This window comes from Chroicocephalus ridibundus, chromosome 1 (assembly GCF_963924245.1).
Source record: "Chroicocephalus ridibundus chromosome 1, bChrRid1.1, whole genome shotgun sequence".
Classification (NCBI taxonomy): domain Eukaryota; kingdom Metazoa; phylum Chordata; class Aves; order Charadriiformes; family Laridae; genus Chroicocephalus; species Chroicocephalus ridibundus.
The window spans coordinates 118,708,201-118,723,408 of NC_086284.1; the positions used below are offsets into that span (position 1 = coordinate 118,708,201).

At 39.6% G+C, this 15,208-nt stretch overlaps 1 protein-coding gene across 1 annotated transcript in view; it reads left to right on the plus strand.

The window, feature by feature from the left end:
• Positions 1–3,433: 3,433 nt before the first annotated feature.
• The window catches only part of GABRR3 (gamma-aminobutyric acid type A receptor subunit rho3), a 31,792-nt gene continuing 20,017 nt past the window's right edge, over positions 3,434–15,208 (plus strand). Inside the window, exons 1-2 of the mRNA XM_063358743.1 lie at positions 3,434–3,561; positions 11,853–11,965. Of these exons, the coding sequence (XP_063214813.1) occupies positions 3,434–3,561; positions 11,853–11,965 (241 nt within the window). The remainder of the gene's footprint in view (positions 3,562–11,852; positions 11,966–15,208) is intronic.

A 15,208-nucleotide genomic window follows, 5' to 3' on the forward strand; every position in this document is an offset into this window, starting at 1 on the left:
GAAGACATCTAATTTTTTGAGACTAGGTGGTGTATTTACCTTTGTTTCTTTTGATTGCTTTGTTGTTTGTAAACTGTTCCAATGAGCTTATGCACTGTTACCATGCACTGGGTTTTGTCCTTGAAAAATAAGCATTACAAACTTTTCATGGGCTACAGAGAAGAGATAATTTTAAAGAAATATTTTAATGATAGCAAAGAGACAATGTTCTGTGTTTAATCACAAGGATCTATCAAAGACTTACCCAATACAAGCAAAGTGTATTGTCTTTATTCTTCTGCAAAGACGGATCTTTTTAGAATTTATTACTGACAAATGCATGGGAGATTAACCTGTTTTCTTAATGGTAATTTATAATGATATTATAATCTGCTCTGTGTAATGCTCTCTTACCCAGAGGAAATGAAAACAACCCTAGTATGAGGAAACCCTGTTGCTGTGGGTGACATCTAGTTGCCCTCGCTGATATTACATGCTTGTTAATGGAAGTGTTCACCATTTCATTCCGCAGGAGTGCCTCCTGAAGACTTTGCGTGTGTGGGCTAGACAATTAGTTTCTGGAAATATGCCATAGCCAAGGACAGAGGGGTAGCACTTAGATTTTCAGTGTGCTTAGGCAGGGCCCCTCAAGGTAATATTTAGTGTTACAACATCAACAGCATGAAGGTGGTGGAATATGTCAGTGTATCCAGCCCTTTTTCTTTTTTACTAAAGCTGATTTCAGCAGAGGCAGTCAAAGGAACACTGAGCACACTTTAGAAATCCTCCATGGAGCAGTCATTTCAGCACCACAGCTTAGCAGTGAAGTTCTTGCTACAGCCAGGAATAATGAAACAGCGGGGTGCTGATAGCTGAATGAAAACATCTAATTGCCTCTTTCAATGTTAAAGACTCTCCTCTTGGCTGATGTGCCTTCTGGAGGGAGGGACATCCATATGCAGCTTGGCCAGGGATATGCCAGTCATTCTGCAAAGCCAACTTGCCATATTCCTGGAGCAGGGGTTCTAAGCGCTCCCTTTTCCAGCTGGGAAACAAATACACAAAGCAATTTTTACTTATTTATTTTTAATGGACTCATTTGAATTCCTTGAGGTCAGCACACAAAGTCAATACATTTATGCATTACCATGACATGATTGAACCTCAGGTCCCCTTCAGAGCTCTTGGTGGATAACCTCAGCACCCAGAACATCCTCTCCTTCCCCATTCTGTGTCTTCTGCTTAGTGAGGATAACAGCTAGCAGTTTCAGCTAAAGATGATGTTAACTTTTAAAATATGGCTTTCCCAAAAGTCTCTGGAAACAATGTGGATGATTACTATTAGCAGGGAAGACAGTATATATGTGTTGTTACTCTTTTGCAGTTGAGGAGAATGGTTAACACTGATGAACATGCAGATAGCTGAACATGCAGAACTGTTTACGTTTACCACACAGCCTACAGCCTAGTTAGCTTTGTATCTGAATTGCTACTGTTGCTGCTACTGTTGGGCCTGTGCTTGGGTGGGGAAAGAGGAGGATCCAAAAGCTCTTTGAATCTCTTCTTGTATGTAATTTCATTAGGTGTGCCGATGCTTTGATATATGTAGGCTGGATGAGACTAGACAACTTAACCAAACTGGCTCAGGAACAAGTATTATCTCTACCTGGAATAAATTCTCATTAGAGTTATTGTTTATTTTCCCTTTTCCACCCAAGAGATAATGCAAATTAATAGAACCTGTTAAAGGTCTTATTAACTGCAGCTTGTGTTTACCTTCTCCAGAAACTCCACCCTGGGAATACATACAACAGACCTGCTGGAAGCACTGTCTGACTTTCCCTGGGTCAAGCTACAAATGATCTTCCATAAGTTTGCTGAACAGGAAAGAACTAAACTATGAACAATGTAGAATGAGATGGGTAATAAGGTTGAAAGCTTTTGATATAGGCCACCAAATTCAATCTAACACTGTTAAAGTTTGATGCATGCTTTGGAAGGGAAATGTTTATTTTATTTGTGAACAGGCAGATGGCTGTTGAACTCCAAATGGAAAAAACAGTGGGAATTAGCTGTCCTTTGATAACCTCTTCCTGGAAATCATTTGCATTTGAGAATTATTTCTTAGCCCAAGTGAAGTTAGTTGGGAATCTCAGGGAACTTCTGAGGAGGCAGGCGCCCGCATCACAAAATTATTATCCCAATGTGCGTGGGTGTTAACAGTCTCAGGAGACACAGTGTTTGGTTTGTTTTCATCCATCTATTTGCCTTACTTAGGAAGAAGCCTGCTGCTGGGAGACCTGAATTACTTCTACATCTGTTAAACAGGGGTTGGGTATTTCCATTTGCCTAACTTTCAATCTCGTATCTCTAATTTTCTAGGTAAAGAAAAATAAACATGCAGTGTCAACTTTGATAATTACTGAACTTGCTGATAGCTTGAAAAGGATAAATCTGACTGTGTCAGCTAAGAAGGTGTGTCCATGATTGCCCAGTTTTAAGCCCACAAGAAATCTTATCATCTTTCATAGGAGAAGCAGGCATGCTCAAGTTAGTGCTTAAGCAAGGTTTTGTTCATAGAATGTTTTGCAATTCAATCTGCTCTTGAACAGGGAGGGCAGGCTAAATGAACTAAAGGTAAAATTAGGGGTGGTGGAAGGATACTGGATCTTAGACATGAACATACCTTGTAAATTTAGGGTAAATTAAGTAAATAGTTTAGTAAAGGAAAAAAAAATTGTTGTTATTTCCAAATGTTATTGGGGAATATTGAAACAAGATTTCATTTTTAGTTTGGACTTGTTCCATGGTATTGTGCTGTCCAAAAGTAGTTCTGTATCTACAGACAAAATGCTTGCTACTGCAGATCACAGAATCAGAAATTATGTTAATGGTTGGGAAGACAATACGATGAATACAGTTAATGAAAGAGCTTGATCTGTACAGAAAATTATTCTGAGCAGATACACACATATATAGAAAGCAAGATTAATTTAGAGACCTTTGTCATTAAAGCAGATTTTTGTATGGTTTTGTGTGGGATTTAAGGGGGATTAAATGTTTGACATCACTTTGCCTGCACAGGCTATGTTGAAGAGGTTACTGAGGGGGTGATGGAGAATTCAAATATGCGCCTATGCTGAAAGAGTGGAAGCAATGGATCAGACTGCAGCCTGGCCAAATAAATTGCTGTATCTACTACATTTCTAAAAGCAAGGTGCTTCTGGTTTGAAAGCAGATGCCGCAGGGATGTAGAGATGAAGAAATTTGCCAAAATATGAGGGGAACTCGGCGTGGACATCAGAACTGGGATGCCCTTATCTTCTGTCTTCAGTGATGCCTTGCTTCAGATGCATCCTTTGTGTGCTATGCTGTTTCTAAACAGTAAAAACACTAAAAATAAAAACTCAGCAAGGTGGATTGGTTGATCAGGTGCATTTCTCTTCTGGAAGAGATGGTCCTGGTCATGAAACTTCTGTTCCTCACCTGCCTGTGGCCAACAGCAGTGCTACACAGTTCTCAAAGTCAGCATCACCATCTTCATCATCGGCAGCAATTCTCATTCTTAAGAAAGCATAACAGGTAAGCAATATACTATCTCTGTCTATGTTCATCTGATAAACTTTATGCTGTCAGCAAGCTTCCAATGCACCCTTTTTGTTCACTGTCCTGTTTTGCCAGTTCCTGGATTAATAGTATGTATAGTATTGATAGGGTGTTCCCAAAACATAAATGATGAACTATTATTTAATTTTTGATAACCAGACATTTCATATTGTGATTTCATGAATGCTTCATATATATGCAGATATGTACACACTGACACCCACATCCACCTCTTTTAACTTGTGTGATACCAGGCTACTTTTGTGATACCAGACTACTATTGTGAGGTACCAGCTATTCTTGCCCTCTCACTCCCTTTGCAAGAAGCAGAAGTGCCTTCCAAAATTTTATGCCAATGGTATAAAGTGAATTCCATTACCAAACCAGCAGAATAGCTACACTATCAAGATACAGAAGACATTTTTATGACACTAGGTGAGGTGAATCTTATTTGTAGTGGTGACAGTGTGTTGGCTTTCTGGAATATACTTATGCTTTTAGACACTGAAGATGGTCTCTGTTCTTAGTCTTTCCAATAAAGTAGCTGGTTTAAAATGAATAATGATACAAAGGTTTTTACATGTAAGTTTCTGTGCAAAGTGTTAGTGCTTTTTCCGATAAATGCAATTTCACATCTGCCATGTCAGGTCTCTGAATGTGTTTCTAGATTAATCGAACAGTATGTGAACAGACCAATGACTGCCAGTGATAATCCAAGCAAAATCTTCCCGTTGTTGGGGGGCAGGAGAAATTGTAATAAGTAGCTCCATTTAAGGAAGGAGAAGAGATATGACTTCTGTCACATTTTCATGTCATGTACTTGACCCCTTATTAAAATGGGCAGGGGAGCTCATAGTTTATTCATGCAATATCACATATTGAAGAAAAGTGACATAAGTGGACTCCTCTCATGTGTTTAAGTTGTTTTTTCAAGTTATGTGCTTTGTAGCAGGTATACAGCTGTTTACCTTCCGTGTCACATTTTATGTGATAATCCAGCAGTGACGTATCTCTGAATCACTACATGTCTTGATAAAATGATGGTTAAGCAATGCAAGGCAACAGAACGTATCCCAGTGACACAGTGGAGGTGCCTGGAGATGCTATATTGCTCAGTACTTCTGGATTTCAATTCAAGGTCATAGCCAAAAGCTATGGTCTAAGCCAAAAGCTCATGAAAAGAATGGCTCTTCATCAGACTGTTTCAAACTCACTGACAGTTTTGGAGTGAGTGCTGGTGCATGATTATTTGTAATAACAAAACAAAATAAAGAGAACTAGCCCTAATATCAACATCAGGTCTAATCCGGTGCTTTGCTAGTCTCAGGAAGCAGTTAAGAATCAAATGGAAACAGAATAAAATATCTTCTTATCGCTGTAGCGGTAAGGAAGGTCTATTTTAAGATCAGCTGATACTCTTTTGTCAGTGGTAAAAGGGAAGCATATGCTATTGTTGTTTGCATTTATCCTGTTCTGCAATAGCTGAGAGGAGTTGCTCCATCACTGACATAAAAAATCACAGAGCAGGAGAGAAGCCGGGTGGCGGAAGACAGCATATTTTGTGGCATCCTGCTGGACATTCTTTGATGACCTTTTGCCACAGGACAGCAGTAACAATACTAGCACAGTGTCCCCTCCATCTTCACAGATCTTTACTAATCTGTACAAATGGATACATACGGCAATGCTGTGAGACAGGCAGAAGTGTGTTACCAGAAAGGAAGAATAGGAACAAGCAGGAATGCCAGGACTGTGCCTTCTCAGCTGATGCTAACTGGTGTAGCAGTTTTCTTTACACAAGGCAATGTTTTGGCCTTCCATGTCTCTATGTCTTCATTTCCTAGGTCCTAGTGATTTGGAACTGGGAAGAATGCAGAATTGAAGCCACAAAAGATCCCAAAGTTTAACAGCTGCAAATCAGCTTTTCTGTGGGAAGGATCCAAATACATTTAATTTCTCTTTGTTTGATTCTCTATTTTTGATCTAAAGGCAGCATTATCCTCCAGTACGTTGCAACAGGGTCTGACTTTACACCAGCCTCTTTTTCTTTCTGGGGAAAACCTTTCAGCCAGCACTAGGGTTATTAGGGACACAGCTGACAGATGGCCTTGGTTATATGGGTGGCCTTTTAAAAAGAATCCCATGTGAAAATGTTACTTAACCTACAAGTTCCACTGTTTTAATAGAGTAACCCAATTCTCCCTCCAAAGCCATTTGTCTGCATTCTCTTGTAAAGAAGATTTTAAAGCATTAACCAAAAGTACATGAGAAAGAGATTATTCTCATGGTCCATTTCCTACAGCAAAGAACAAAACATTTTACTGTCAAAATATTAGAGTTTTTGACAGTACATGTTACTGATGTTACTGAACACTTAGAAATGAATTTTTATGTGTGAGACAGAGAATGTAAAATTTTGATTATTACATTTATCTGGGTTTCAAGATTTGATAAAGATGTAAAAATGTTTAAGAGATCACTCTGTTTTATAACTCCACAGACTCTCCTGGGAATAAGATTGCCGTAACTTCTACTTTTTGGATACGTTGATTTGGTAGTAGCTAAAGTATCTTGGGGACATAGCACTGGAAAGAAGCTTATGGCTATTAAATCTAAGGTATTCTTTTCATAAAAGGGTCCTTCATCGTATTCTTTTCATAGACTTACCTAGTTTCATTTTGAATATGATGAGAATTTTTTTCCCCACTACACCCATTCTGCAGCAATAAAGGCAGTGTGGTATCTTAGATACTAAATTAGTGTAACTGAAATCCAAAACCTCTCCTAACTATCCTTCCTAAGACATGAGTATCAGATTTTTCAAAATCTGTCGCAATGAGGATGGTGCTGGAAATGTGTTTATATCTTCCTGAATACCCATGGGTGCTCCAGCCTTCCTCCAGTCTCCTACCAAGAATTTTTACCATATCATTAGTTATGCAGGGCATTAAAACAGCAGAACAGCCACACAGGATCTTACCAAAGGTCTATATAATATAGTGACATGTTTCTAACAAGCGCTGTAAGCACAAGTTTGGAAGAATAAGGACAGGGCAAACAAATAAGTTATTTCCCTCTAATATTCCCACCTGTATCCAGTCACCAGATTTCCCTCAGAGACTTCCTGTATTGGATGTAACTTCTGCAGATTTGGTGACCTTCAGTGGATTTCTTTTCCATTAACTTGTCCGATTCCTCCTTGAATAAGCGTACACTTTTGATAACCTGTTAAGTTAAAGACAACCAGCTGGGATACTAACCACATCAGTCCCATGAATGCCACTGGTTATGGAACTGCACTGATGGTGTTATGTGGTTAAATGCTTTAACTAAAAACGATCCAAGTACCCTTGAGCGGACCTTTCACCTTTCATTCACTATTAAGTATTCAAGCTTAGGAGGAGCAGCTAAATTTGCCTTTAAAAGCCTGACACATATTTGTCCGTTGTTAAAGAATTTTGAATTAGTTGCTTTGGTTTGTAGGCAGTGACAACTGCTCTTTGAGAGCTCTGTCAGATACCAAGGCATCGAGCCATGAGTCCATATAACAGTATTGGGTAGTGAAGTGCCCAAAGAGTACATCTTACTTTTTTTCATCCAAAGAGCTAGTGCTTCCATTAACTTCCTATGTAAGTACCAGCAGGGGTGTCTTCCCTATGTGATCTGAAACACTTCAAGTGCTTTTTATGAACCTCTGTTGGAATTTAATTATAGATTACCATTTCATTTGCATAATGTAAAATGTTGCTTGGCATACAGCTGTGGAGAGCAGAGCTATTATAACTGGAAGCAGTAGTTTCTTGAGCATGTGCCTTGCTGAGACCAACAAATTCATATTTATCATTACCCAGATCTATGCCAATACCAAGCCATCTGTCAGAGTTCCCTTTATTACTACTACCCCAGGTAGGTAAAGAGAGATTTCCTTTCCTTAGGTACATGTATCCGCTGATACATGCATCTGCTAATGATTTCACAAAAATTTCTTCACCGAAAGAGTTATCAACATTGGAACAGGCTGCCCAGGGAAGTGGTTGAGTCACCATCCCTGGAGGTATTTAAAAGACATGTAGATGTGGTGCTTAGGGACATGGTGTAGTGGTGGTTTTGGCAGTGTTAGGTTAATGATTCGACTCAATGATCTGAAAGTTCTTTTCCAACCTAAACGATTCTATGATTCTATGTGGGCTTTTCCTCTGAAATGCCACAGCCTGACATCTGCCATACAATGAATGTGCAGAATCAATGACTGCATTTAGACTCCTAGATTATCGTGCACTAGCCAGAGCTGCGTGATAAAGACACCAGGGTGCCAGGCCACCGAAATATAATCTGTGTCTTTGCTGTGCTTCTATGAGAATGAAAAGTATGTCTTGACTGACCTCAGGAAGCTTTTCTGAGACCTAGGCTAGTTATATCTTTCTCTTCTGCTTTTTAATGGAATTGGTGCCATGGGAGGAGCACTCAAGAAAACATCTGCTGATGATTTCACAATGCTGTAGTGCTGATCAATAGTTAGATACGGGTCTAGGATTTCTTGGAGTAAACAAATACATACATGCAACTCTCTTTGAATCATCAGTTAAAAAACTGTAATGCTGCAGTGAGGACAATTTAATACTGTAACTCTTAGCCAAGAAGCAACATCTGGAGTCCAGATGCTGATGTTAACAAATATCTGCTGGAGAACACTTCTTAGCCTTGGGTGGGTGAAGCAGTCAGGAAGGAGAAAAAACGTGAAGCAGAAGTGTATTTTTTTAAATAATTTTAGAAATTTTTATGGAACTGTTCTAAGTTTGGTACCTTTACACATGCAATGTTACCAGTGTCCTTCATGGACATTAATTCCAAGTACCATGAGCGTATATCTCTGCATGTAAGCCTGTTTTCCTTTACAATAAAAAAAATATATATTCTGCCAAAGGAAGGTATTGAAGAAAAGATGTAGCATGTTTGTAATGAACGTGCTATTCTGATTCCTGCAAGAATTGCCTAGCTTGAACAACCACTTTTGATAGCAGCTAGAAATAATTATAGATACTCCACCATTTGTATATAAAAAATCAGCTTGAAGAGGCTGTTCAAGTAAGCGGGCACAGAAGCTTTTCATATAGGCAGCATTTCTGTTTATTTTGTCGTTATCTAGGAAAACAGAAGGAATATCAAAATCCCATAACATCTCTTCTCAGGGGCTCATTAAGAAAAAAAATTCCTGCACTGGTGGCTTATGTTTTGCCTCTTGTGACTAGGGAAAGTCTTCCTCAGTAAAATACTTGCTTCTAGTAAGAAGCTGTAATAGATGTATCATAGTTTTAGCCTGCTTTTTCCAGTGAAATCATTGGAGCATCAAACAGGTATTTTCCTTCACATAGCCAATGACAAATAACCTAATGCTTCCAAACTGTATTAGCTGTGCCATGGGAGTCTGAACAGAATTCATCATTTTCTCTTATACGTGTTCCCAAGCAGCAGGATTTCCTCATATACCTATTGCAGAGCATTGCAGGTGTTCAGTTCTGCTGCCCATTCTACTCTAATACAGGCTTGCTCTGTGGTGATTTTAATTTTCTGAAGCCTAGGTTTTCATTTTAGCATCCACATAATTTTCATACTTAGAAAACTAAAGTCTGTATTTGAAATGCCTGATGGGCGTTCTGATTGCCATGATAATTTGGTTCAGACAACACTGCCAGAGACATTCAAGAAGACTAAGGTAAATTAATTGTTCAAGCCCAACAGTTCTGAATAGCCCAGCAGCCACCACCATTCCTGTAACATAGCATTTTTAAAAGTAATTTCTTGGGCTTGATTATTAAGAAAAAAAGGGGGAAACAAGAAAAAAAGAGTAAATACAGGTGCATACCTTATCCTAAGGTATTCCATACCTCATCTTAAGCAGTGTTTGACTACAGAGGAAACCTTTGGAACAAGATTTCTATCATTCAGTCTAAAGTAATAATTAGAGTTGCTGGCAACAGAGTCACTGAGAATCACAGAAGGCATGAAAGAAATTATGTCTAGGGAGAGTCCCTTGGCTGTGGAAAAGCAGCTATATTTAAGTCATTCCTAGAGATATATGTCTAACCTATTCTTAAATAGCCCAAGCGAAAGGAGTCTCAAAACTTGCCCAAGCAATGTGTTCCCATGTTTCACTGTTCTCACCACGAGAAAGGTTTTCCTAAATGTGTACCACGGATCTCCCTTGTTGCCACTGCTTATCCTACTGGGGAGTGGACATGGAGCAAAGGGCCTGTAAAAGCTCACGATGTGTTCTGAAGTCTGTGATGTGTTCCCTCAGTCTTCTTCCTCTAAATTTGACTACACAGGTTCTTACAATCTTCCCATGCCTTTCCTGAAATGGTGGCCCAAAACTAGGCATAATTCTGAAGCTGAGGTATGGCTAGTTCTCGTATTACTTGTGGCCAGCCGCTTAAAGCAGGACATGCAACAGGGATTGGAAACCTAAGGAGACACCATAGCATTTTCCTTATAGGAGAACCAAATAATGTAATGGATTCTTTCTAAAGCCTGTGTACCCCAGCTGCCAGATCTCACTGTCGATCTTGCCTGTGTTTTAACCCAATACCTTTGTGATATGGGCATGTACCAGACCCCTCTGCTGTCTGTGCCATGGTTTCTTTTTATAGGAATAACAGAAAAGGAGTCTGCGTAGTGATGGGCATCTGCTGTTCATTTTAAATGCAGGCCCAGCACATGAGATTTCCGTCTGGAGAGCTCGAGTCTATTCTTAGGCATGTGGATTTCCCAGTGGAGTTTGGGATGTTCTGTGAAGGGAAGAAAGTTAGCAACAGTCATCAGAAAGAAGTACAGAATTCATAGAATCATAGAATCTTCATGGTTGGAAAGGACCTTTGAGATCATCAAGTCCAACCATACACACACACGCACACAAAACCCCCTACAATCTCTGTCACTAGAGCATGCCCTGAAGTGCCAAATCTAGATGTTTCTTAAACACCTCTAGGGATGGTGACTCAACCACCTCCCCGGACAGGCTGTTCCAGTGCCCGACCACTCTTTCAGTAAAGTAATTCTTCCTAATATCTAATCTAAACCTTCCCTGCCACAACTTCAGACCATTTCCTCTGGTGCTGTCATTATTCACTTGGGAGGAGAGGCCAACACCTACCTCTCTGCAACCTCCTTTCAGGTAGCTGTAGAGGGCAATGAGGCCTCCCCTCAGCCTCCTCTTCTCCAAGCTAAACATGCCCAGCTCCCTCAGCCTCTCCTCATATGACCTGGTCTCCAGACCCCTCACCAGCTTGGTAGCTCTCCCCTGGACATGCTCCAGCACTTCAGTGTCCCTCTTGTACAGCGGGGCCCAGAACTGAACACGGTACTCGAGGTGAGGCCTCACCAGTGCTGAGTACAGAGGCACGATCGCTTCCCTGCTCCTCATGGCGTCCTGCTTAGAGCACTGGTTCATCTGTGTTGCCTTGGTGCTGTGCAGAGGCTCAGTTATGCGTGGCATGGGGAAAAATGCAGAGACAGGACTCCTTATGCAAAGAAATACTGCATGTCTGAGCAGCAAATAAGCAGATGAGCTAATGGGTAACTTGGCCAAATCTGAGTGATGTTTAAGAAGATCTCAAAAGACAAGTCCCTGGATCCAGGAACATCAGTTTCTCAGTCCTTCTGAAAAATTATTGACTCATTTGAGCTCCTAGGAAAAAAAAAAAGATTTATAATAAGAAGTATAATTGTCTCTGATATGGATAATGTATGAAATGGTTTAAAACTATGGATACATGATGTTATTTCCAAGTCTGAGTTGCAAGTGGTTATGTGAATAATAAGGTCAGGTTGGACAGGGCTCTGAGCAACCTCATGTAGTTGAAGATGTCCCTGCTTATAGCAGGGGGGTTGGACTAGACAACCTTTAAAGGTCCCTTCCAACCTGAACCATTCTATGATTCTATGATTCCATGATTCTATTTTTTTCAAATAGCTATAATCTCTTATATAATGATAGATACAATATCTGAGGGGAACAAAAGAGCTAGATGTTCCTCCTGGGACTTTTTATATATAGTTGGTGTTCCTCATGGACCTGGGCACCCTCATGCTTGATTTCTCTACCTTTTCCAATATATCCCTCTCCAACTTTATTAGCACATTTTTTTCCCTTATCATATCAGATTCAACTATCCAGTATTCTTGGGTCCCTGCTTCATTTAACTAGCACTCTGGGTGTCAGGCAGGAAAGAAATGAAGTTTCTTCTTTTTTTTTTTTTTTTTAAATATAGCAAACGAGAAATTAAAATGAGGAAACTTGACAACACGAAAGTCCGGCCACTTAAATCTGAGCAGCTTCTTCGCATAGAGGACCATGACTTTGCGCTGAGACCTGGATTTGGAGGTAAGCAGCACATGCCTGTGCTCTGGTTAATAGTTTATGCTCTCTCTGGAAGTTTACTTAAACTCAGTATCACTTAAAATTGAATGACAGACTTAATTGCAGCTCACGCCTTTTGTTGTACTCCAGGAAATAAAAGAAAAGAAGTAGTACAGAAATATTTGAAGGCAAGGGACTTTTTTGTCTACATGAATAGTAGAAACTGTTCAAATTGTCTCCTTTTCTGAACTAATTAGAAAAAATATTATTAGAATAAGATTCTTTGAGAACAATAATTAAGGTATGCCTGTAAACTGCATAGTCTAGTAGCAATTAGCAAATTACTTAGTCATCAAATTTGTTTTGAGAGATTGAAATGAACCATCAATTCCTAAATGTTTGCTCTGTACAAAATTAAAAAACTACCCACAGGCCTTCAGTTTATTACCATGTTGTTTCTGTGTTGTTGGGCACTATGATGATTGGTTCTTCATTTAACTAAATTGCATGTGGATAAAGGGAGTATTCAATGGGATGTTCACAGTTTGGATTCAGTTTTGACTCTCCTTCATGGAAGGTAAAATGAGAAAGCTGCCTCACTAATAAGCTTTGTCTGAGCCTTTGCATCACCAGTTCCATGTTCATGATTCATGCAAATAGACCGAACTGCTCTGGATTATGAAGCCAAAATAAAATATATGAGGACCAAACATAAATCTGGGAGGCTAGCTGAAGTCTGTAGAGCTATTCTTGTTGACACCAGCTGCAGGGAGACCTGGAGTAAGAAGAGCCTCTCTGGATGCACTGGGAGAATATGAAAAGGTTTCTTGTTACCCTAGAAATTCTGTCTTGTCAGAGAGCAAAAATCTTGCCTGATTTTGAACAATAGTTGAGATACATCTGTTTCTTGAAAACAAAAGTTAGGCTTACCACTTGCCTAATACCTGTCTAGTCTAATATCAGTTAGCCTGGACATCTTCTTGTTACCACCTGCTTTACCACACAAGGAATTTAAATTTTTGAGAGTGTCATCTCAGAAAGGAAGTAGCATTTCCATGAAAGCAAACAACAGTTTGGGATGTACTTTAGCGCTGGATCATCCCAGAAAGCAATACTTATGATGTACGTAAAAGCAGCTTTCAGAATATACCTTGTGATCTGGCAGTTTGTAATTTTCCACAGGCAGTGAGGATTTTTTTACACCCAGCAAATCTGTACCAGGCTTTTTCCCCTTGTCCTTTTATTTTCAGATGACTAGTCATAGAGCCCATTCAATTCCTATTGAAGCCAGCTGTAGTTTTTCCACTGACTTCATTGCACAGGCCTCTCAATCATCACATTGCCATGGGTATGATTTCAGCTCTACTCCTGTCTTTCAGAAATAGCTTTCAGCAGAAGAGCGCATCGGCTTTGCTTCTCTTCTACCATCCACATCCATAGTGGCATGGGAGGCACTTTTTTCAGTCAGATCCAATAGTTCACACACTCCCAAATTTTCAGAATTTACCCATGAATCTCTAACACTAAAACATAAAGCCATTAACATTTTTATGGCACACAGAGAAAAAAGTCTCAGCAAAATGAATGTCAATCCCAAATTTATACTCCATTATTCCTATCTTACCATTGATTTCAGTGATGTTACAGTAGTAAAGAATGATTTGTTTTTCACAAGAGGCGTGTTAGTAAGGCAGGAGCAGAGAGTTAGTACACAAGTGTGACCTCATCATAGGACAAAACTCACCAACTGAAACATCAATCTGAATAACAGATCCAGAATTATTGTATGACAGCAGAGACAGAGCATGGGTTTCGCTGAAGAACGCTGATGTTTAAGTGTGCAGCAGAAGGAAACTTAACTAGAGAATGTGAAATTAGAGATACCATTGCTACAGTCATTGCCACGGCAGTCATAACATAGCCCCGAACTGCATAAAGACTTACAACACTGTGGCTTTATGTATTTAAAGCAGGTGAATTTTGGGGTTTGTTTTTATCAAATCTAATGAAGCATTTCAGTACTGTGATTCATGAAGGTCTTGTATCTGTCACATGCCACAGTGCATGATTTATTCAGCTCAGCACAGTGCATCAATTCATAATACTGATGGGAGGAAAAAGAAACAGGTCAAAACAGCTGGGTGAAAACCAAGTATTTTAAAATTATTCTTTACCTTTAGAAGAAGGACAATTTTGCCCTCTCCTATACCCCATTGCAATTTTCTGGGTATGTCAGGGAGTTAGAATGACAGATTTTGTTAATCTGGCTCAACTATGCCCCTTACCCTGAGAAGGTCAATCATCCTTTGCCCAGTTTGGGAGAAAACACAGCTGGAAAATTCATGCTGTTATGAACAAGCTGGAGATCCGTCAGTTCAGGGAACTCTTAAATCTAAATCTGGCTTGTTTGATTTCATTTAGCCCCACACGTGCAAAGTAAATGAGGCAGACAACAGGACCCAGAGTTTTTAGTATTTATAATTAAGTAACAAAGGAAAAACAAAGAGAGCACATGCTGAATTTGGTTTGTAAACTGAGAGAACATGCACAGGAAAAAACCTGGGGGAAATGAATGTAGAATTGTTGGATACTGATGCTACCAGCTGCACTATTACTGGAAATAATTGTGACTTTGCTGACATGACTGGTTGGTTTCTCCTAAAAGTATATCATTGCTCTGTGGAGGTAAGAGATCCTTTTTTTTGACCAAATGGACACAACTCTGCTGTCATTTATGTGAGTGTATTTTGGCATTCTTCTGTTGATTGCAATGCCATTCCAGATGCACAATTAGAATTTGACTCTGACTGCTGATTTTAAAATTTAGTCCTGACATTGTCCATTTATTAACAGATTGGAGGTCAAAGTCTGAGGGGCATACTGTGTCAAGATGAAGCAAAATCGGCAAGCTGCTAGCAAGCTGTTTCTACATTTTTGTTAGAAATGCTACTTTGTCTGCAGTTCATTATACAGTGAAGTTGAGTGAAGCAAACCAATAATTCAGTACACCCAAACATTCTTTTAAAAATTGAGCTTATATTGTTACATTGCACTTATTCCCTAAGGCAGGCTCTTGGGTTGTTGTTTGGGGGGAGGGGGAGAAGAGGGTTGTGTTTTTTTTCCTTTCCTGGATTTTTTTGTTGTTGTTGTTGCCTTCTATGTAATGTCATGGTCCTCTTTTGTTTGGCAGTCTCCGATAGATGGACCCCCGCTGATGCAAACAAATGCGGACCAGCATAGTGATTTGAGTAATTCCACTAGACATTG